This window comes from Nerophis lumbriciformis, linkage group LG28, assembly GCF_033978685.3.
Source record: "Nerophis lumbriciformis linkage group LG28, RoL_Nlum_v2.1, whole genome shotgun sequence".
NCBI lineage: Eukaryota > Metazoa > Chordata > Actinopteri > Syngnathiformes > Syngnathidae > Nerophis > Nerophis lumbriciformis.
Window position 1 is genome coordinate 16,382,117 of NC_084575.2, and position 22,936 is coordinate 16,405,052.

General features: G+C 40.0%; 1 protein-coding gene across 5 annotated transcripts in view; it reads right to left on the reverse strand.

Annotated features, from left to right (window-relative positions):
• Positions 1-22,936, reverse strand: part of raly (RALY heterogeneous nuclear ribonucleoprotein) — a 61,903-nt gene that overhangs the window by 2,593 nt on the left and 36,374 nt on the right. Inside the window, exons 5-7 of one of the 5 annotated variants that reach the window (XM_061923737.2) lie at positions 15,590-15,744; positions 11,306-11,425; positions 1,975-2,129 (exon numbers count right to left, since the gene is read on the reverse strand). In XM_061923737.2, coding sequence (XP_061779721.1) covers positions 1,975-2,129; positions 11,306-11,425; positions 15,590-15,744 — 430 coding nt within the window. Of the gene's footprint in view, positions 1-985; positions 2,130-11,305; positions 11,426-15,589; positions 15,745-22,936 lie in introns of those variants that run through there. The other 4 variants (XM_061923738.2, XM_061923736.2, XM_061923735.2 and 1 more) reach the window with 4 other exon arrangements.

The window sequence follows — 22,936 nt, forward strand, 5'->3', positions numbered from 1 at the left end:
TTATTGTGAGAAATCATTAAGATGATCAGTGTTTCCACAAAGATAAATATCATTAATTATTAATAATAACATAGAGTTAAAGGTAGATTGAGCAAATTGGCTATTTCTGGCAATTTATTTAAGTGTGTATCAAACTGGTAGCCCCTGTGATGAGGTGGCGACTTGTCCAGGGTGTAACCCGCCTTCCGCCCGATTGTAGCTGAGATAGGCTCCAGCGCCCCCTGCGACCCCAAAGGGAATAAGCGGTAGAAAATGGATGGATGGAAACTGGTAGCCCTTTGCATTAATCAGTACCCAAGAAGTAGCTCTTAGTTACAAAAAGGTTGGTGACCCCTGCTCTAGGCATTAAAAACAATAAACTTATTTTTTTACAGAGCTGGTGTAATGTCAACACCTTGTTGGGCAATTTAATTGGTGAAATACATTTTTTAAGAAAAAGAAAAATACAATCATACAATCCTATATGTTATTCTGCTTCTGCTTCTGCGCCATCATACCTCGTCTAGAGCCCTAAGGTCAGCTGACCAACTGCTGCTGGCGGACCCCAGATCCAGGCTAAAGACCAGAGGGGACAGAGCCTTCTCCGTTGCCGTCCCTAAGCTCTGGAACAGCCTTCCCCTCCACATAAGGTCAGCCCAGAGCCTGGAGGTCTTCAAAACCCTTCTTAAGACCTATCTCTTCTCGCTGGCCTTTAACCTGAGCTGAGCCCGCCCACTAGACCACCATTTCTATTCCACCCCCTTCGCTTAAGTTTTTTTTCCAATTTGTCGCACTTTTATTATTTCATTATTTTTATCTTGCAATTGTACTTTTTATCCGAACCCTTTCACTGTATTTCTTTTGCACTGTCTTGTTTAGCTTATGCATTGTTTATGTTCTTTGTTTTGTTTGGGTTTTTTTTTTTTTTTCTCTCTATGCTTTTTAACCTGTAAAGCACTTTGGTCCAATTTAAACATTTTTGTAAACGTGCTATATAAATAAAGTCGCCTTGCCTTTGCCATTCACTTTTAATATGTTTTTTTAATGATATCTAACAATGCGTCGATAGATGGACAGTGTTGCAAAAACCTTCTGACTTAAAAAATATTGTTTGAGAAACATGATAGTCCACAAAAAATGGCTGCATTTTAACCAGGACATTTACAATTTTAATGACATAAATTGATTGATTTGCGCTCTAAAGTTACTGCGGATGAAGTATTGTCAAAAACAACAGAGTCGCAGCAAAACTATACATACGGCAGTCAAAATGTAATAGACTAAAAAACTCCTTTGTCCCACATCAGACTGTACAGCTCCTCTCTGGGGGGGAGTGGGGTACTCGGATGATAGGGGATGCAAAACAATAAAAAACATTGTTATAACATGGTCACTACTGCCTAGTTTCTCTTGTTATATTCTTATTTTTACTGTTATATTTGTATTCTTATTGTTGCTTTTTATTTGTATTCTTATTGTTATATTTTATTTCCATTTATATCCCCATTATTTACTTTTTAAATTTGTTCTCAATTCTGTACACTGCTGCTGGAATTGAAATTTTCCTGAGGGAACTCTCCTGAAGGTATCAATAAAGTACAATCTATCTATCTATCTATCTATCTATAGCCAGCAACGTACTGTATGTCCAATTTAGTGGACGCAAGATTAATGACAATTTTTCTCAAATCACAAAATCAATGCTCAGAATTCAACAAGAATATTAGCTTCTTGTTGCTTCATGTCCACATTTTTGTTTTGGATGGACATGTACTGTGGGGGGACAGTACACTTTTTGCATGTATTTTATTGATATTTTTTTTTAGCATCCACTGTAGAGACTGATGCGCAACGTTGACTTGAAGACTCATAAGAATAATTGTATTTCTATAATACATCGAGGGCCGTTTGCTACACTTTGGAAACCCATGCCCTTGTTTAAAAAAAAAACAAAAAAACAAATAGTTGATGAATGTATAGAAGTTTTGGATGCACCATGTGGTTGTCGCCTTGCATGTCCTCTTCCTCGTCGCCCTCGCTGCCCGGCCGTGGATCCGCGTCCTCCTCATCAGCTTCTTCAACATCCAAGCTACATTCCTCTCCCTGCCAAACCCCCTCCTCGCTGTAACGCTGCAACGACGTCCTCTTTTCTTCAACAGCAAAAACATAACAATGACGTGTGAGCAATAAATACACAAGTATTGGGCCGCAGGTTGAATGAATGCATGAAAGGTTGGACTAGAGTCCCTACATTAGTATCCTCTGACCTCACAAAAGGGTTAAGCGAATAATTTTAGTGTGTAGCGTATCAAATGAGGTCAGAGGTCAATCATAGACTCCGCCCACTAAGCCTGTAGAAGTTTTCCCCATCACAATGGTGCATACGTCACAGTGATGGATATTCACACTTTGATCGCAGGCGTCATCGGGTCTCCTCGCACCCTAACACGGGCCACGTTTCTTTCTTTCAGCTCTACATCATCATCATTATTATCATCATCATCATCGTTATTATTATCATCATCATTATCATCGCATGATGGCTTCCAGACTGCACATCTGACTTTTGTCAAAAACGTAACACCTTTTCCATCGCACTGTGTCAACACTCAAATTGTACATTTTAAATAAGATATATGTATTCAGAAGAATTTAAAAAAAAATGTTTTCAATTAGAATGATTTAAATAATAAATAATATTTTTTATATAAATATTTATGTTAAATCACATGGAAATAATGATGTATTAAAACATTGTACACATGAATAATTAAATAATTTTAATAATTAACTTTTTTTTTTTACATAGAGGTTTTGCCTTTAAAAAACATTGCATTTAAAAATCAAAAGCTGTTAACCCAAAAGCTAAGCAGTTGCATATTCTAATATTAAGAAACTTTAAAAACTAAAAATATCAAAATAATTATTATTTATTTTGTATCAAATTAAAATAATTTATAAAATATTTTATAATTTGTAAACAGAAATAATTAAGTTATATATATGTATATATAACTTAATTACACACACACACACACACACACACACACACACACACACATACATACATACATACATACATACATACATATTTTCTTTTTCTGCACCCATACTGAACTGAAAGGTGACTTTAAAATCGAAGTAAATACCCTGATTAGGTACATCGGCACAATATCATGAGCTATGGGGTCATAAAAGCAATACTTTATGACTTTTTCAACACCATAAAAACCCTAATTGTATTTAATTTATGAATTACTTGTCACTACTAATTCCTGTTATTTGCTCATAAATATTTAAAATAATTACCAACCGCTTTTCTTGTGATGTTCATTTTTGCCGCTGCATGTTTTCCATCTGACAAAACAATATTATATATGTTTTTTTTAATTAGAATGATTTAAATAATAAATCATATTTTTATATAAATATTTCTGTTTAATCACATGGAAATAATGATGTATTAAAACATTGTACACATAAATAATTAAATAATTTTAATAATTATCTTTTTTTTTTACTTAGAGGTTTTGCCTTCAAAAAACTTGCATTTAAAAATCAAAAGCTGTTAACCCAAAAGCTAAGCAGTTGCATGTTCTAATATTAAGAAACTTTAAAAACTAAAAATATCAAAATAATAATTATCTATTTTGTATCAAATTAAAATAATTTATAAAATATTTTATAAATTGTATACAGAAATAATTAAGTTATGTATATATATATATATATATATATATATATATATATATATTTATTTAATTTTTTTTATATATATATACACACACACACACACACACACACACACACACACACACACACACACACACACACACACACACACACACATATACACACATACATACATACATATTTTCTTTTTCTGTACCCATACTGAACTGAAAGGTGACTTTAAAATCGAAGTAAATACCCTGATTAGGTACATCGGCACAATATCATGAGCTATGGGGTCATAAAAGCAATACTTTATGACTTTTTCAACACCATAAAAACTCTAATTGTATTTTATTTATGAATTACTTGTCACTACTAATTCCTGTCATTTGCTCATAAATATTTAAAATAATTACCAACCGCTTTTCTTATGATATTCATTTTTGCCACTGCATGTTTTCCATCTGACAAAACAATATTATTTTCATTTTTTTTAATTACAATGATTTAAATAATAAATAATATTTTTTATATAAATATTTCTGTTAAATCAAATGAAAATAATGATGTATAAAACATTGTACACATAAATAATTAAATAATTTTAATAATTATCTTTTTTTTTACTTAGAGGATTTGCCTTTAAAAAACATGCATTTAAAAGTCAAAAGCTGTTAACCCAAAAGCTAAGCAGTTGCATGTTCTAATATTAAGAAACTTTAAAAACTAAAAATATCAAAATAATAATTATCTATTTTGTATCAAATTAAAATAATTTATCAAATATTTTATAAATTGTATACAGAAATAATTAAGTTATATATATATATATATATATACACACACACACACACACACACACACACACACACACACACACACACACACACACACACACACACACACACACACACACGCACACACACACACACACACACACACACACATACATACATACATATTTTCTTTTTCTGTACCCATACTGAACTGAAAGGTGACTTTAAAATCGAAGTAAATACCCTGATTAGGTACATCGGCACAATATCATGAGCTATGGGGTCATAAAAGCAATACATTATGACTTTTTCAACACCATAAAAACCCTAATTGTATTTTATTTATGAATTACTTGTCACTAGTAATTCCTGTCATTTGCTCATAAATATTTAAAATAATTACCAACCGCTTTTCTTGTGATGTTCATTTTTGCCGCTGCATGTTTTCCATCTGACAAAACAATTTGGCATCTTTTAAAAAACCGTGACTGATTCACTGATGGTTTACAGCAGCCTTCTGTGGCCAAAACCAGTATTACAGCCACTAGGCAAAGCTTTAAATGGATTTTTCCTTTGGCTGTTTGTCAAATGGAATAGAACAGTCAGTACATTTAAAAAAGGATACTGTGTAAACTGTGTTCTTAGTTCAAGTTAAAGTTAAAGTACCACTGATAGTCACACACACACTAGGTGTGGTGAAATTACCCTCTGCATTTTACCCATCCCCTTGTTACACCCCCTGGGAGGTGAGGGGAGCAGTGAGCAGTGAGCAGCAGCGGTGCCCGCGCTCAGGAATCATTTTGGTGATTTAACCCCCAATTCCAACCCTTAATGCTGAGTGCCAAGCAGGGAGGTAATGGGTCCCATTTTTATAGTCTTTGGTATAACTCGGCCGGGGTTTGAACTCACTGAGACCTACCGATCTAAGAGCTGACACTCGAGCTCAGTGTTTTTCAACCTTTTTTGAGCCAAGGCACATTTTTTTCATTAAAAAAATACGGAGGAACACCACCAGCAGAAAAGGTTAAAAAATGAAACTCCACCAGGTTATCGTGCCTTATTTTGAGTTTGTTGTTGTTTCCTGTGTGTATTGCTTTAGTTCCTGTCTTGCGCTGTTATTTTGGTGACCCTTTCTGTTTTGTTGGTGTTCTCCTGTAGCAGCTTCACGCCTTCCTTTGAGCGCTATTGCCCGCCCCTGCTTTGTTTTCGCAATCAAGACTATTTAAGTTGTGCGTACGCTATCCTTCTTTGTGGGGACATTGTTGATTGTCATGTCATGTACGGGATGTGCTTTGTGGACGCCGTCTTTGCTCCACACGCTGTAAGTTTTTGCTGTCGTCCAGCATTCTGTTTTTGTTGACTTTTTAGCCAGTTCAGTTTTACTTTTGTTTTATATATGCTTCAGTGCCTTTTCCTAGCGGGACTAGCCTTTTGTTGATTTTTGGTTTAAGCCTTGCATACCTTTTTACCTGCACGCTTTCTCCCGTTGTGCTCTGCCTATTGGGATCACGACAAACCATCCTCTACGCGTTCCGACTTCTACAAAGCAATGAACTAACTGCTGCCACCTACTGATATGGAGTATTACATGGTTACCCTGCCAAGCTCTGCACAGCACAGGCACTAGACAACGGCACATTATCATGATTATTGATTTGCAAAAAATATTTTTTGGACCAATTAGGTGATGTTGCATAATTTCCCACGGCACACCAGGCAATATATCACGGCACACCAGTGTGCCGCGGCACAGTGGTTGAAAATCACTGCTCTAGTTCATGGAAGTGTGAATTTTAGTTTGCCACTTAATGAAACGGTGATCGCGATATTTACCCACTTTTTTTCTCTCCTTTGAATCGCAACCACATGATGGAACACTTGCATTTTGACCCAAAACATTTTGGCCAGATTTCCCCCTCCCCTCAGTTTTGTAGCCAAGACTATTGAGTGTGGTCAGTGTCCAGCACTGCACACTCACTCTTTTGATCCAAATAACAAATAACAGCGTGTGCAACGTATAAAATTGCATGTACCATTTCTGGGCGTTTTGCGGGTGATCTACTAAGACTGTACAGTTGATAACAAGTGTAAAAGTGGTGCGGACCGCCCTATTTAAATGAGATTTTTGTGTGCATTAATACCGTCAGTCCCCATGGAGACCACCATTTCCCTTCACATTTATGACGTCATATGGTAATAAATTTTGTTCGATGAATTGAGTTTGTTTTAATCCAGCAGCTATAATATTATAAAACAATATTGCTGAATATATGACATGCCTATTATTTTTATTTCTGACAGTCCAAATACGTTGACACACGCACAAAGATGGAATACTCTCTCTCTTTGCAGCGCTTCCTTTAACAGCCATTTCGTAGCTGTGCTAGATTGCATGCACATTTAAATCATGCTAAATATAAACACAAAACGGCGAACGCTAAACAATTTCAGTCACATTGCAAATGCTAAATAATTAGTTTTGCATCGTCTCCTACCAGTATTGTGGGTGCTCTGATAATTAACATGTATGTTGCATATACATACAATGATTGCGCTCTCTATTTTGTTCATTTAAGAGATGCAATTCTCTGCGCATGAGCTTAGTTCGTTTTCATACTTCTTTAGTACAAAAGCCAAAATCAGTGAAGTTGGCACTTTGTGAAAATCATTTTAAAAAAAACACACAATGATTTGCAAATCATTTTCAACCTATATTGAGTTGAATAGACTGCAAAGACAAGATAATTAACATTTGAACTGGAAAACTTGGTTATTTTTTGCAAATATTAGCTCATTTGGAATTGGATGCCTGCAACATGTTTAAAAAAGCTGGCACATGTGGCAAAAAAGACTGAGAAAGTTGAGGAATGCTCATCAAACACTTATTTGGAACATCCCACAGGTAAACAGGCTAATCGGGAACAGGTGGGTGCCATGATTGGGGATAAAAGCAGCTTCCATGAAATGCTTAGTCATTCACAAACAATGATGGGGTGAGGGTTACCAATTTGTGAACAAATGCCGGAGCAAATTGTCGAACAGTTTAAGAACAACATTTCTCAACGAGCTATTGCAAGGAATTTGTGGATTTCCCCATCTACTGTCCGTAATATCATCAAAAGGTTCAGAGAATCTGGAGAAATCAATGCATGTAAGCAGCAAGGCTGAAAACCAACACCGAATGCCCGTGACCTTCAATCCCTCAGGCGGTATTGCATCAAAAACCAACATCAGTGTGTAAAGGATATCACCACATGGGCTCAGGAACACTTCAGAAAACCACTGTCAGTAACTACAGTTGGTTGCTACATATATAAGTAGAAGTTAAAACTCTACTATGCAAAGCGAAAGCCATTTATCAACAACACCCAGAAATGCCGCCGGCTTCTCTGGGCCCGAGCTCATCTAAGATGGACTGATGCAAAGTGTAAAAGTGTTCTGTGGTCTGACGAGTCCACATTTCAAATTGTTTTTGGAAACTGTGGACTTTGTGTCCTACGGAACAAAGGGGAAAATAACTATCCGATTGTTCTAGGCGCAAAGTTCAAAAGCCAGCATCTGTGATGGTATGGGGGTGTATTAGTACCCAAGGCATGGGTAACTCACATATGTGAAGGCACCATTAATGCTGAAAGGTACGTACAGGTTTTGGAGCAACGTAGGTTGTCATCCAAGCAACGTTATCATGGACGCCCCTGCTTATTTCAGCAAGACAATGCCAAGCCACGTATTACAACTGCGTGGCTTCATCCTAAAAGAGGGCAGGTACAAGACTGGCATGCCTGTAGTCCAGACCTGTCTCCCATTGAAAATGTGTGGCGCAATATGAAGTGTAAAATATCACAACGGAGACCCCCGGACTGTTGAACAACTTAAGCTGTACATCAAGCAAGAATGGGAAATAATTACACCTGAAAAGCTTAAAAAATGTGTCTCCTCAGTTCCCTAACGTTTACTGAGTGTTGTTAAAAGGAAAGGCAATGTAAAACAGTGGTAAAAATGCCCCTGTGCCAACTTCTTGGCAATGTGTTGCAGCCATTACATTTTAAGTTAATGATTGTTTGCTAAAAAAAAAATTAGTTTCTCAGTTCAAACTTTAAATATCTTGTCTTTGCAGTCCATTCAATTGAATATAAGTTCAAAAGGATTTGCAAATCATTGTATTCTGTTTTTATTTACGAATTACACACCGTACCAACTTCACTGGTTTTGGGTTTTGTAGGTCAGGCCCTTTGGGTGCAATATCCGGGTACTTATGCACTCAACAGACTAAGTGTTCCTGACAAAGTTAACACGATAATAACGAGTAAACGCTAATTTCCTTTAGCAGCACTATTTTGTGTGTGTGTGTGTGTGTGTGTGTGTGTGTGTGTGTGTGTGTGTGTGTGTGTGTGTGTGTGTGTGTGTGTGTGTGTGTGTGTGTGTGTGTGTGTGTGTGTGTGTGCATCCACTTTGTAGTAGGCCAGTTCAAAATAGCTTTACCATATTTTCTGGACCATAGGGCGCACCGGATTATAAGGCGCACTGCCGATGAGCGGATCTATTCAGGTCTTTTTTCATACAAAAGGCGCACCGGATTATAAGGCGCATTAAAGGGGTCATAATATAATTTTTTTTCTAAATTGAAAACACTTCCTTGTGGTCTACACAACATGCAAAGGTGGTTCTTTGGTCAAAATGTTGCACAGATTGTTTTACAGACCATCTTCAAGTCGCTTTCTGACAGTCGCTTCAGGATGCGCCGTTTTGTGGGTGGTCTTATTTACGTGGCTCACCTTCGACAGCGTCTTCTCCCCGTCATCTTTGTTGTGGCTGTGTAGCGTGCAAGGACGGGAGTGGAAGAAGTGTCAAAAGATGGAGCTAACTGTTTTAATGACATTCAGACTTTACTTAAATCAACAATTGAACAGCATCTCCTCATTTGTGGCTCACTAGTGCAACAACAACGCCGGAAATGTGTCCCGTGAAAAACCGTCCGACCGGAACTCTCTAATAACTAAAGTTCCATAGGTGAAACCCACTACACTGGTAGTTTTTAGCACTTCCATAGCGAGATATAAGTTAGAACTAGAGATGTCCGATAATATCGGACTGCCGATATTATCAGCCGACAAATGCTATAAAATGTAAAATCGGAAATTAAGTTAAGTTAAAGTACCAATGTTTGTCACACACACACACTAGGTGTGGTGAAATGTGTCCTCTGCATTTGACCCATCCCCTTGATCACCCCCTGGGAGGTGAGGGGAGCAGTGGGCAGCAGCGGTGCCGCGCCCGGGAATCATTTCTGGTGATTTAACCCCCAATTCCAACCCTTGATGCTGAGTGCCAAGCAGGGAGGTAACTGGTCCCATTTTTATAATCTTTTTGGTATGACTCGGCCTGGGTTTGAACTCACAACCTACCGATTTCAGGGCGGACACTCTCGGTATCGGTTTCAAAAAGTAAAATTAGGTAGAGAGAAATACAGAGCAGTTGCGTCTCCCAGTCATACTTGCCAACCCTCCTGGGAGACTCCCGAATTTCAGTGCCCCTCCCGAAAATCTCCCGGGACAACCATTCTCCCGAATTTCTCCCGATTTCCACCCAGACAATAATATTGGGGGCGTGCCTTAAAGGCACTGCCTTTACGTGCCGGCCCGATCACATAATATCTATGGCTTTTCACACAAGTGAATGCAAACCTACTTGGTCAACAGCCATACAGATCACACTGAGGGTGGCCGTATGAACAACTTTAACACTGTTACAAATATGCGCCACACTGTGAACCCACACCAAATAAGAATGACAAACACATTTTGGGAGAATATCCGCACCGTAACACAACATAAACCCAACAGAACAAATACCCAGAACCCCCTTGCAGCACTAACTCTTCCGGAACTGCTGTTTTGAGGCATGTTAAAAAAAATAATGCACTTTATGACTTCAATAATAAATATGGCAGTGCCATGTTGGCATTTTTTTCCATAACTTGAGTTCATTTATTTTGGAAAACCTTGTTACATTGTTTAATGCATCCAGCGGGGCATCACAACAAAATTAGGCATAATAATGTGTTAATTCCACTACTGTATATATCGTTATCGGTTGATATCGGAATCGTTAATTAAGAGTTGGACAATATCGAAATATCGGATATCGGCAAAAAAAGCCATTATCGGACATCTCTGGTTAGAACTTCACGCTACTTTATATTAGAAATGGTAACAGCAGAGGGTGAATGTTCCCTAACAAGAAGATAGTGAAAAAGAAGAATCTTATCGACTACGGCATCGGCACGGACTACAGTGGCGGACTTGCGCAAATTTGCAGGACTTATGCAGATCTCAAATACACATCAGCAGGTACCAGAATGTAAGAAAAGTCGTCTTTGCATAATATTGTGAAACAAAACGCCAGATAATATGTCTGCTAATGGCTGCCATTTTGCGGTCCTTATACACACACCATAGTAACACCTGTATCTCTGACTACGGTAGCCGTAATGGGCCGGCTTCAAAGTCACACTACAACATTTTGACAGATTTTTGAGCGCCGTGTGTAATGTTCTTTATTTTCAATGGAACATTGAAAGTTTTGGTGTTGTTTCCTGGCGTCATATTGCAGTCCGCACGTATCTCTTATGTGTGACTAGCATCTACTGGTCACACTTATCATTACACCATGTACCAAATAAAATTGCTTGGAGGTCGGTAAGCACAACCAGAATTATTCCGTACATTAGGCGCACCGGGTTATAAGGCGCACTGTCGAGTTTTGAGAAAATGAAAGGATTTTATGTGCGCCTTATAGCCTGAAAAATACGGTATGTTTAATGGACAAAAATTTCACAGCATCTGCGTTATCTGTCTGTCTGCGGCGTGTGTCACCTGTGCAGCTGAGGTGTGCGTCTTTAGCGATGCGGTCCAGTCGTCGCAGCAAAGCTTCAATGTGGTCTTTAATCTGAGTCAGCTGGGACTTGATGGCCCGCAGTTGGACTCCTCTGACTGCTTGAAAGGACAAGAACGACACAGGTGTTTGCCTCAGGAGTCAGGAGTGCGGTCCACGAAAACAACATAGAGAAGGCTTCAACCACACACACACACACACACACACACACACACAAGCAGGTAGTGATTGGCGCTGACAAGGAAGGACAGCAGGGAGCACGTTCTCATGTGAGCAGCACTTCAAACATGATTATCTTTTCTCTCCGACGCTTCCTCCTTTTCGTCCCAATGAAAGTCAGATGTGAGGAGAGGCACAAAGACTTCTGGGAGGGATTCTGCTTGAGATGTTTGACAGAGCAAGTTGCTCTCAGACGTGCCTGAGAGGACACTTTAGTCTGTTTGGGTTTGTTGTCTCCTGCACTCACCGTTTATTTGCATTTTCGGGGTTTTGTGGGATGAAAACAGGACAACATTTGGCCAAACTTGGAAGACTTTAAAGCAGGGGTCTCGGACACGCGGCCCGCGAGCCAATTGCGGCCCGCGAGGTGTAATTTTGCGGCCCCCACCTTAATATGAAAGTTTAATGTTAGTGCGGCCGGCGAGCATACTTGACAACCCTCCAGATTTTCCCGGGAGACTCCCAAATTTCAGTGCCCCTCCCATAAATCTCCCGGGGCAAACATTCTCCCCAATTTCTCCCAGACAACATTATTAAGGGCGTGCCGTGATGGCACCGCGTTTAGTGTCCTCTACAACCTGTCGTCGCGTCTGCTTTCTTACCATACAAACAATGTGCCGGCCTAGTCACATAATATATGCGGCTTCTGCAGACACACGTAAGTGACTGCAAGACATACTTGGTCAACAGCCATACATGTCACACTGAGGGTGGCTGTATAAACAATTTAACATTTTTACAAATATGCGCCACACTGTGAACCCACACCAAACAAGAATGACAAACACATTTCGGGAGAAATGCGACAGAAACGTTGCCATGGAGACAAGGGTTTTCTTACGTGCCTGCCTGCAGTCACACCGCAACACCTGTCCGTCATTAATAAAGTCCCTGATAACCGGGACCAATTCAAACCGTTACTTGTTTTTTTTATTGATTCATTTGCATTGCCCCACACAATGAACACTACATATATTTTTATATGACGCCGGATAACACTCCGGGAGCCGTCACTTTTTTGCGCTCGCGATCCCGGTACTTTCCGCCGACCGCCGTGTTGCTGTAGGGAGGAAAAGCGGAACGACACACATTGCGGAAATAACATTATTCTTCGTGCGTCGGCTAAATACAAATATATTCCACAACCCCAAACATGTCTTTTCAAAGCCTGCAGTGAAGAGAAAGGTTAGTGATGAGCAAAGACAATTCCAGGAAAAGTGGGAGATGCAATATTTCTTTGTTGAGCACAGCGGCACCCCGGCGTGTCTTATTTGCACAGAGAAAGTTGCGGTGCACAAGGAATACAATTTGAAACGTCATTATACAACTAGACATGCTGAGGAGTATGCAAAATACCAGGGAGATGAGAGATTGAACCGGGTTGTAAATTTTAAAACCAGTCTACCGAGGCAACAAGACTTCTTTAAGAAAGCAAGCGAAAAGAGTGATGCAGCAGTCAAAGCTAGCTACATGGTGAGTGACATGGTTGCTAGGGTGGGAAAGAAGGTGAATTCATTAAAAAGTGCATGCTAGATTTTTTTTTAAGAAATCTTTTCTTGCGGCCCAGCCTCACCCAGTTTCTGCATCCAGTGGCCCCCAGATAAATTGAGTTTGAGACCCCTGCTTTAAAGGAAAAGCATAACACATTTATAATATTTGGGTTTTATTGTGCTTTATTGTAGCTCGTCTCATATTTTTGTGTGCATGTATTTCATGTGATAATATCAAGTATTTATTTAGCAAGCAGGAGAGAGTCCAGAGCAACGTTTTCCACCAAAGCCTCCCTATAAAAATGTTTTGAAATTATTACCAAATGTTACTAATATTATAATGTATATAATGTATGTATAGTGCGTCTCCCATAATAATGTGACCTCGGACTATGTTAAGGTAACGTGCGGAGTTCCTCAGGGTTCGGTTCTTGGCCCTGCACTCTTCAGCATGTACATGCTGCCACTAGGCGACATCATACGCAAATACGGTGTTAGCTTTCACTGTTATGCTGATGACACCCAACTCTACATGCCCCTAAAGCTGACCAACACGTCGGATTGTAGTCAGCTGGAGACGTGTCTTAATGAAATTAAACAATGGATGTCCGCTAACTTCTTGCAACTCAACGCTAAGAAAACGGAAATGCTGATTATCGGTCCTGCTAGACACCGACATTTATTTAATAATACCACCTTAACATTTGACAACCAAACAATTACACAAGGCGACTCGGTAAAGAATCTGGGTATTATCTTCGACCCAACTCTCTCGTTTGAGTCACACATTAAGAGTGTTACTAAAACGGCCTTCTTTCATCTCCGTAATATCGCTAAAATGTGTTCTATTTTATCCACTAGCGACGCTGAGATCATTTTTCATGCGTTCGTTACGTCTCGTCTCGATTACTGTAACGTATTATTTTCGGGTCTCCTTATGTCTAGCATTAAAAGATTACAGTTGGGACAAAATGCGGCTGCTAGACTTTTGACAAGAACAATAAAGTTTGATCATATTACGCCTATACTGGCTCACCTGCACTGGCTTCCTGTGCACTTAAGATGTGACTTTAAGGTTTTACTACTTACGTATAAAACACTACACGGTCTAGCTCCAGCCTATCTTGCTGATTGTATTGTACCATATGTCCCGGCAAGAAATCTGCGTTCAAAGAACTCCGGCTTATTAGTGATTCCCAGAGCCCAAAAAAAGTCTGCGGGCTATAGAGCGTTTTCTTTTCGGGCTCCAGTACTATGGAATGCCCTCCCGGTAACAGTTAGAGATGCTACCTCAGTAGAAGCATTTAAGTCCCATCTTAAAACTAATTTGTATACTCTAGCCTTTAAATAGACCCCCTTTTTTAGACCAGTTGATCTGCCGTTTCTTTTCCTTTCTCCTCTGCTCCCCCCTCTCCCTTGTGGAGGGGGAGACACACAGGTCCGGTGGCCATGGATGAAGTGCTGGCTGTCCAGAGTCGGGACCCGGGGTGGACAGCTCGCCTGTGCATCGGTTGGGAACATCTCTGCGCTGCTGACCCGTCTCCGCTCGGGATGGTTTCCTGCTGGCCCCACTATGGACTGGGCTGTTACTATTATGTTGGATCCACTATGGACTGGACTCTCACAATATTATGTCAGACCCACTCGACATCCATTGCATTCGGTCTCCCCTAGAGGGGGGGGGGGTTACCCACATATGCGGTCCTCTCCAAGGTTTCTCATAGTCATTCACATCGACGTCCCACTGGGGTGAGTTTTTCCTTGTCCTTATGTGGGCTCTGTACCGAGGATGTCGTTGTGGCTTGTGCAGCCCTTTGAGACACTTGTGATTTAGGGCTATATAAATAAACATTGATTGATTGATTGATTGATTGATTGAAAAACAACAGTGTTACGGTTTTTTGATTTACAGTAATTTGGTGTAAAACCCCAGTAAATTTTACAATAAATTCTGGTGACTGAGCTGGCAGTTTTTTACTCTATAATCCAGATATTTTTTTTTAGCATGCTAACTAGTTACCATCAATTGAACCTGGCGTTCTCTACTACTGTACCTTATGGCAGTATGAGGCTAAATTCCTCTCTCATATTGCTGTCGTATGGCAAAAATCGACACATTTTTACTTTAGCCTTTGGAGGCAAAATATTTTGGGCACCCCTGACCTAGAGGCAGTCCGGCGGAGTCCACTCTGCAAGCTTGACTGCTGGTTTCACCGCCTAGTGTTTGAGCCGGTGCCAAGTCTGCAATCGGACATGATATCGCGTGCAAAAAATATTGAAAGTATCAAAATATGTCCCCATTTGATTTTACGTCAGTTGATACCTGCAGTACTGCCAGACTTTGGTTGGTACCTAAAAGTTCCAAATTCAGTACCCATCCCTTGTCATAATGCCACCGAATCAACTGTGATTTAACCATTTTTTAATACATCCAGATTGTCAGGCTACTTGTACTCCTCACAGCCATCAGGGGGTGTTCTAGTGTCGACTAAGGGCAAATAATGAAAAGAAACAGGACGTGTGAAAAGAAAATCTGCAGCTCGTGTCGGAACTCACGTCTGTGCTTACCGCCAGGAAGCATGTTTGCGTTACGCGGCAGCGTTCTAACTGGGAGAGATGTGAGCCGACGGACGAAAGGGGGCGCCACCCGCAGGCCTTTGACTGGCACCAATCGCGCGTCTGGCAACACTTGACCACCGTACTCCATCAGCCTGGCGGGAAAAAGGAAGGAAGAACAGGAAGTTTTTAGGAGGAACTTGAGTTATCCATCCATCCATCCATTTTCTACCGCTTATTCCCTTCGGGGTCGCTGGAGTCTATCTCAGCTGCATTCGGGCGGAAGGCGGTGTACACCCTGGACAAATCGCCACCTCATCACAGGGCCAACACAGACAGATAGACAACATTCACACTCACATTCACACACTAGGGCCAATTTAGTGTTGCCAATCAACATATCCCCAGGTGCATGTCTTTGGAGGTGGGAGGAAGCCGGAGTACCCGGAGGGAACCCACGCAGTCACGGGGAGAACATGTAAACTCCACACAGAAAGATCCCGAGCTCGGGATTGAACTCAGGACCTTCGTATTGTGAGGCACATGCACTCATCATCGGCGGTCACTCGAAATGAGTATGACGATCGTCCTGGTAGGGGGGTATCCCTTTATGGAGGATGCCTGTGCGTGACTTAGTTTAACGTGGGGAGACCGGTGCACAGACAGTCACCACACGATCCTTGACAGATCCGGGTCAGGGTCCAGTGGCATGGAGTCCAAGACGACTGGGGACCCTTTTCTGCTGCAGCCTTCATCCGCCATCCCAGCCGTTGTGATGCCCCATAGGTTTAGCAATCATCCTCCGCCTGTTCCACCGTTGAGGTCTTGGGTTGTTATTTCCCCATAACTGGGCCCACATGGATGTGGGAGTGCCTTCTTCCGCCATCGCAGCCGATACGGTAGTTCTTACATCTACCGTCTTCCGCCTCCTCCGCCGTTGAGGTCTTCACCGTATCCCTGGCTAGGGGGCAGTCAGGTACTAGACCAGGGGTAGGGAACCTATGGCTCTAGAGCCAGATGTGGCTCTTTTGATGAATGCATCTGGCTCTCAGATAAATCTTAACTGACATTGCTTAACACGATAAGTAATGAATAATTCCGCTGGAAATCAATTTTAAAAATAACGTTCAAAATATAAAACATTCTCATGCATTTTAATCCATCCATCCGTTTTCTACCGCACCTGTTCAAGAAGTCGTAATATTGGTAAGAAGTATTTTATTTGTTATAGGTTAGCTTCAGAATAACAATGTTATTAAAAAGAATAAGAGACGTATTATACTCTAAAAATGTTGGTCTTACTTAAAAATGCACACATTTAGTTGTATTCAGTGTTAAAAATATTATATGGCTCTCACGGAAATACATTTTAAAATATTTGGCTTTCATGGCTCTCTCAGCCAAAAAGGTTCCCGACCCCTGTACTAGGCCTTTGCCAAGGGCCACCTGGGGTAACAGTAGTAAAGGGGTTAACCTCCTAGTGCCCCAAGACCCAATAGAGGAGCCTCCACTGCTGGATGCCCTTTTAAATGTCATGCCCAGGACACGGCACATGCACTAACCCCTGTGCCACCGTGCTGGAACTTGAGGCATATGTTACATTAAACTTGAAGGGGCAATTTCTGAAGAAATTGCGTGTGAATGCTCCAATGCTGAAGTTGAACTGAAATGCTGACAGAATGTAGTATGAATGTAAGAATAGTTTAAATGTTGGAATGGTTTGAATGTTGGAAAAGCTGACGCTGAACTGAAATGCTAATGGAACGTAGGATGAATGTAGAAATGGTTTGAATGTTGAAATCGTTTAAACGCTTAAAGAGTTTGAATGTTGGATATGTTAGAATGTTGAAGTGTTTGAATTTCCAGGGAAACCGGAATTTGGTTTGGAACTTGTGAAAGTGTTGGTTTGAATGTTCAGGATGAGTGGAATGTGTTGATGTTGGAATGGTTTGAACTAGGGATGTCCGATAATGTCTTTTTGCCGATATCCGATATTCTGATATTGTCCAACTGTTAATTATCGATACCGATATCAAACGATACTGATATATGCAGTCGTGGAATTAACACATTGTTATGCCTAATTTGGACAACCAGGTATGGTGAAGATAAGGTCATTTTTAAAAAAATAAATAAAATAAGATCAATAAATTAAAAACATTTTCTTGAATAAAAAAGAAAGTAAGACTATATACAAGCAGTTACATAGAAACTAGTAATTAATGAAAATGAGTAAAATTAACTGTTAAAGGTTAATACTATTAGTGGACCAGCAGCACGCACAATCATGTGTGCTTACGGACTGTATCCCTTGCAGACTGCATTGATATATATTGATATATAATGTAGGAACCAGAATATTAATAACAGAAAGAAACAACCCTTTTGTGTGAATAAGTGTGAATGAATGTATATGGGGGAGGGAGGTTTTTTGGGTTGGTGCACTAATTGTAAATGTATCTTGTGTTTTTTATGTTAATTTAATCAAATAAAATAAAATAAAAAAATAAAAACGATACCGATAATAAGAAAACCGATACCGATAATTTCCGATATTACATTTTAAAGCATTTATCGGCCGATAATATCGGCAGGCCGATATTATCGGACATCTGTAGTTTGAATAGGTTGAAAAATGTGGGAATTGTGCAACTTGGAAAAATGTCCCATTTATTTCAATGGGAACTTCCTGGAAATTTGGGAATTTTGGGAAAAGCGGGATGTTTTTGAAAATGATTAGGAGCATGAATGTCCTGAATGAGCTGAGTTGGTGTTGGAATTCTTTAAATCGGTCAAGAAATGTTGAATTAATAACAGTTTTTAATTGAGAAATTCCTGGCATTTCGGGAAAACCGGGAATTTTTCTAGTTCCTTAACCAACTTGGTTTTTGTCCTGAATATGAGGAGTGTTTTGACTGTGAAACGGTTGAAAAATGTGAAAGGAGTAGTCGAACTTAAGAAGGGTGGGAATAGGTTACCAAAAAAGAGGAATTCCTAGAAATGTGTTTGAATGTGGAAACATGATAGTTTGAATGTTCAGGGTGAGTTGAATGTGTTGAAGGTGGAACGGTTTGAAGCGGTTGAAGAATGGGGGAATTGTGGAAGTTTGAAAAATGGCCAATTCATTTTGAATGGGGAAAATGCCAAAAAAAAAAAGGAATTGTGGGAAATCCGGGATTTTTTTTTTTTTTAGAATTGTTGAAGTAGAGCACGCAATTCCTGAACAGGCTGAATATTTGGAAGTTGGAACAGTTTGAATCAGATGAAAAATTTGGGAATTGTGGAACTTTGAAAAATGTTTGAACGATTTGAAACGGGTGAAAAATGTGAAAGGTAGTGCGTGCCAAAATCTGGAGAAGAAGTTGTTGAATAATAATATATAGATTAATTTTGGTGTAGAAAACCACATATGTGAATGCTTTGGAACATTCACACAATTATTCTGCTGGTTTGCAACCGCGAGCCTGCACACTTTTACTTTGGGGGCAAATATCAGGGGCTCCACTTGACATTTGGAGCACCTTACTCTGTGCCATTTCGTTGTTCTTTCCCCTTTATGATGAACTATATAGGAACTCTATAACAATTTTTGACCAAATCCTTGCTGGATCCATTTCCACAGGTGAGAGCAGCGCATCGTCCTGTTAATAATGCGCTTGTTTGTCCCTTGTGTGCTTAAATCCGGGGTGACAGCAATGTGACGTCACAACATGCAACCCAGCATTTCTAACCCTGACATTATTAATGTTATCGAAGTTAACGCATAATCACGAGCTCCTCTGCAAAGCAAAACATTTACTGCGATTAATCCCGATGAATCAAAATCCTAAAGGCAGATTATTCTTTTTTTTCATTAGACAGCACGCATATGGACTACTCCACAGTAATCCCTCGTTTATCGCTGTTAATTGGTTCCACAATAAATTAATTACTGTAAAGTAGGAAACATTAATCAAAAATTTAACATTTTTATCTTCTAAAAAAAATTCAACATTATGAGAGCCCCTTAGTTATAAAATAACTCCCTTCAGTTACTTTTATACTCTTTAAATTCAATATGCTGCCTGAGGCTGAGCCAGTCAGTGGCCTACTTCTCACTAGTGTTACCATATCTGAGTTATTGTGTAGAAATATGGGGAAACAACTACAAATGTGCGTTTCATTCACTAACGGTGCTACAAAAAATATCATTTAGAATAACACATAATGTTGGCTATAGAGAACATACAAACCCTTTATTTATTGAATCAAAAATATTGAAATATAACAACTCGGTGCATTTTCAAACAGCTAAAATGATGTACAAAGCAAACTATAACCTGCAACCCAAGAATGTACAATTCTTCTCAACAAAAGAGGAGAAATATAACCGTAGACGAAAATCTAATTTAAAACATTTGTATGTACTTACAACACTTAAGACCTTTAGCATATCTGTATGTGGAATTAAATAATGGAATGGATTAAACAAATAAATCAAACAAAGCTCTAATGTGATTACGTTTAAGAGACTGTTCAAGCTACAAGTGTTCATAAAGTACAAAGTAGAACATTTTCCATAAATATATTGAACCTTTTAAAAAGAGAGAGGGAGAGAGAGAGAGAGAGAGAGAGAGAGAGAGAGAGAGAGAGAGAGAGAGAGAGAGAGAGAGAGAGAGAGAGAGAGAGGGAGAGAGAGAGAGAGAGAGAGAATAATTATTCATGTATTTAATATTTGTTTACTTACTTATGGTATATTTATTTATTATTTATTCATTCACTTTTCTGTTACAAACAGAACAAAAAAATGGATTAATTTCGGACATGCTGTAATGAAAACTAGAAGTATGGGATGCATTGCATTTAATTATATTGTATGCATGTTCAAAATAAACTGTACTGAACTTAACAGCGCGCTCTGATTGCTTTCGTACTATTGCAGGATTCCTATTTTTAGATCATTTAGCCATGCTCATACTTGTAAATGCTTTTATTCAGTGCAAAAATGTTGTAGAATATGCTTTAAAAAGCTTGTGGTGGAACCTCAATTTATGATGTACATATGCTGAATACACTACTACGCTGCACTACATATTATATAAACTATTATGAAGTTTTAAAGCAAGAGCAACTGAAGATGTTGGAAAGAAATGAAAGTAAAAATGGAATAAAAGAGAACATTTTATTTTATTGCTTTTTATGCAGCATCCAATTACTTTTTCCAAGTAGTAAATCCACACTTTGGCGTATCTTCTTTTTGTGGAGCACACATTTCCTTGTATTCTGATTGAAGTGTTGTAGTGTGTCCAAATAGGAATGGGGGGAAAAAAAGAAGCTCATATGATTTATAAAATTACCATGAAAAGAATGTATCTTGTTAAAAAAAAACAATGGAAATTAAAGCTGCAAGCAGCGATGTACGGGACCAACTTTGACGGCACATAAAATCCAAACCGGAGCAGTAATTAAAACCCTTTGGTCAACTTTTAATCAGAAGGGTTCAATCTCTCTCCTGTGCTAGTTTGAAGCTGACACGACAAACGCACTCAGAGGAGATAATGTTTGAAAAAAGGTGACCGGTTTTTTGAAGGGGGAATTGCAAACTTTTTGTTGATTTTTGCTGGGGGTTGTTGATATATGAAATGTAGGTCTAAGTAAGACCTACATAGAGGTTTTTGTTTCATGTCTCTAAGACATTCCTACTGGAAGTTACAGGCAATTTTGTCTGAGTTTTTTTCCTAGGAGCAGTTGTGTCTGTGTTTTCTTCCTAGGGGGCACTAGAGCGCAATTTTGAGTTTTGGGGTTGGGTTTTTTATTAGATCTCAATTTTTCCCAGTCCTGATGTGTGTGTCTAGTTTGGTAAGTTTTGAAGCATGTTAAGGGGGTCAAATTACAGCTCAAATAGGCAAAAGTGACTGTTTTTAGTAAACTCTTGTTTGAAGGGGGAATTGCCAACTTTCTGTTGATTTTTGCTGAAAGATGTTAGTGTATGAAATCTAGGTCTAAGTTAGACCTACATAGAGGTTTTTGTTTCATGTCTCTACGACATTCCTACCGGAAGTTACAAGCAGTTGTGTCTGTGTTTTTTCCTAGGGGGCGCTAGAGCGCAATTTTGAGTTTTGGGGTTTGGTTTTTTTATTAGATGGAAATTTTTGCCAGCCCTGATGTGTGTCTCAAATATGGTGAGTTTTGAAACATGTTAAGAGGGTCAAATTACAGCTCAAAGAGGTGACGGAATAATAATAATAAAACCTTACAATTACAATAGGGTCCTCTGTCCCAAAGGGACATTGCGGTCCCTAATAATCGCTGTTTTAACTGTGGAATTGGCGCCCCCTGCTGAGACATTAGAGGCACGACAGGCGAGTAGCTTTCAATGAACTTATCAGGGTCAAAGGTGGAGGACGTGTGGGACAAAAGCCATGTTCATGTCGCCTCGCGTAGGTGGTCCCCTCATGTGAGAGCTGACCTCCATAAACCGATTAAAGCGCTCCTCTTCTCCAGGGAGAGGCGGTTACCGCGGTTACGCTTCCTTGTCGCGTCAAGCGGGTTTTCTCTTTGACAGCAGCCACTTTATCTTCATCTTCTTCTTTGTGAAACGCAACACTTTGCGCTCGCTGCCGGCGAGTCTTTTGACAAGACGTCCACTATTGTGAGGGTGAAGAGAAATATCCTCTTTCCATATCAGGCGCCACTTTGAAATGTGGAATCATTTGGAAGCGTCATGACTGAATCGATCCCAGCTGGACGGGGGCCTCTCCAAAGAGAGATGCTACTGATGGTTTTCATAACAAACATGCACATGTTGGTGCAGGTCCGGATAAAGGTGCAGACTGGGGGATTTATTTGGCTGATAGTAAGGGCACTAATCTACTAGATCCAGCAGATGGCGCTGTAGTGGAAACAAAAGGTTTGTCGTTTCTGGCAGTCTGGATTACTGCTGCCCCCTGCAGTACTGAGTAGGACAGTAACGCCCTGCTTCATTATAGAAGGGGTTCATGTGAGGTATCCATCCATCCATCCATCTTCTTCCGCTTATCCGAGGTCGGGTCGCGGGGGCAGCAGCCTAAGCAGGGAAGCCCAGACTTCCCTCTCCCCAGCCACTTCGTCCAGCTCCTCCCGGTGGATCCCGAGGCGTTCCCAGGCCAGCCGGGAGACATAGTCTTCCCAACGTGTCCTGGGTCTTCCCCGTGGCCTCCTACCGGTCGGACGTGCCCGAAACCCCTCCCTAGGGAGGCGTTCGGGTGGCATCCTGACCAGATGCCCGAACCACCTCATCTGGCTCCTCAGGTTTGTGCCAAATAAGAAAATGCACCATTAAAATCTTGCAAAATGAATGCACATTACAAAAAAAAAAGCACTGACAAT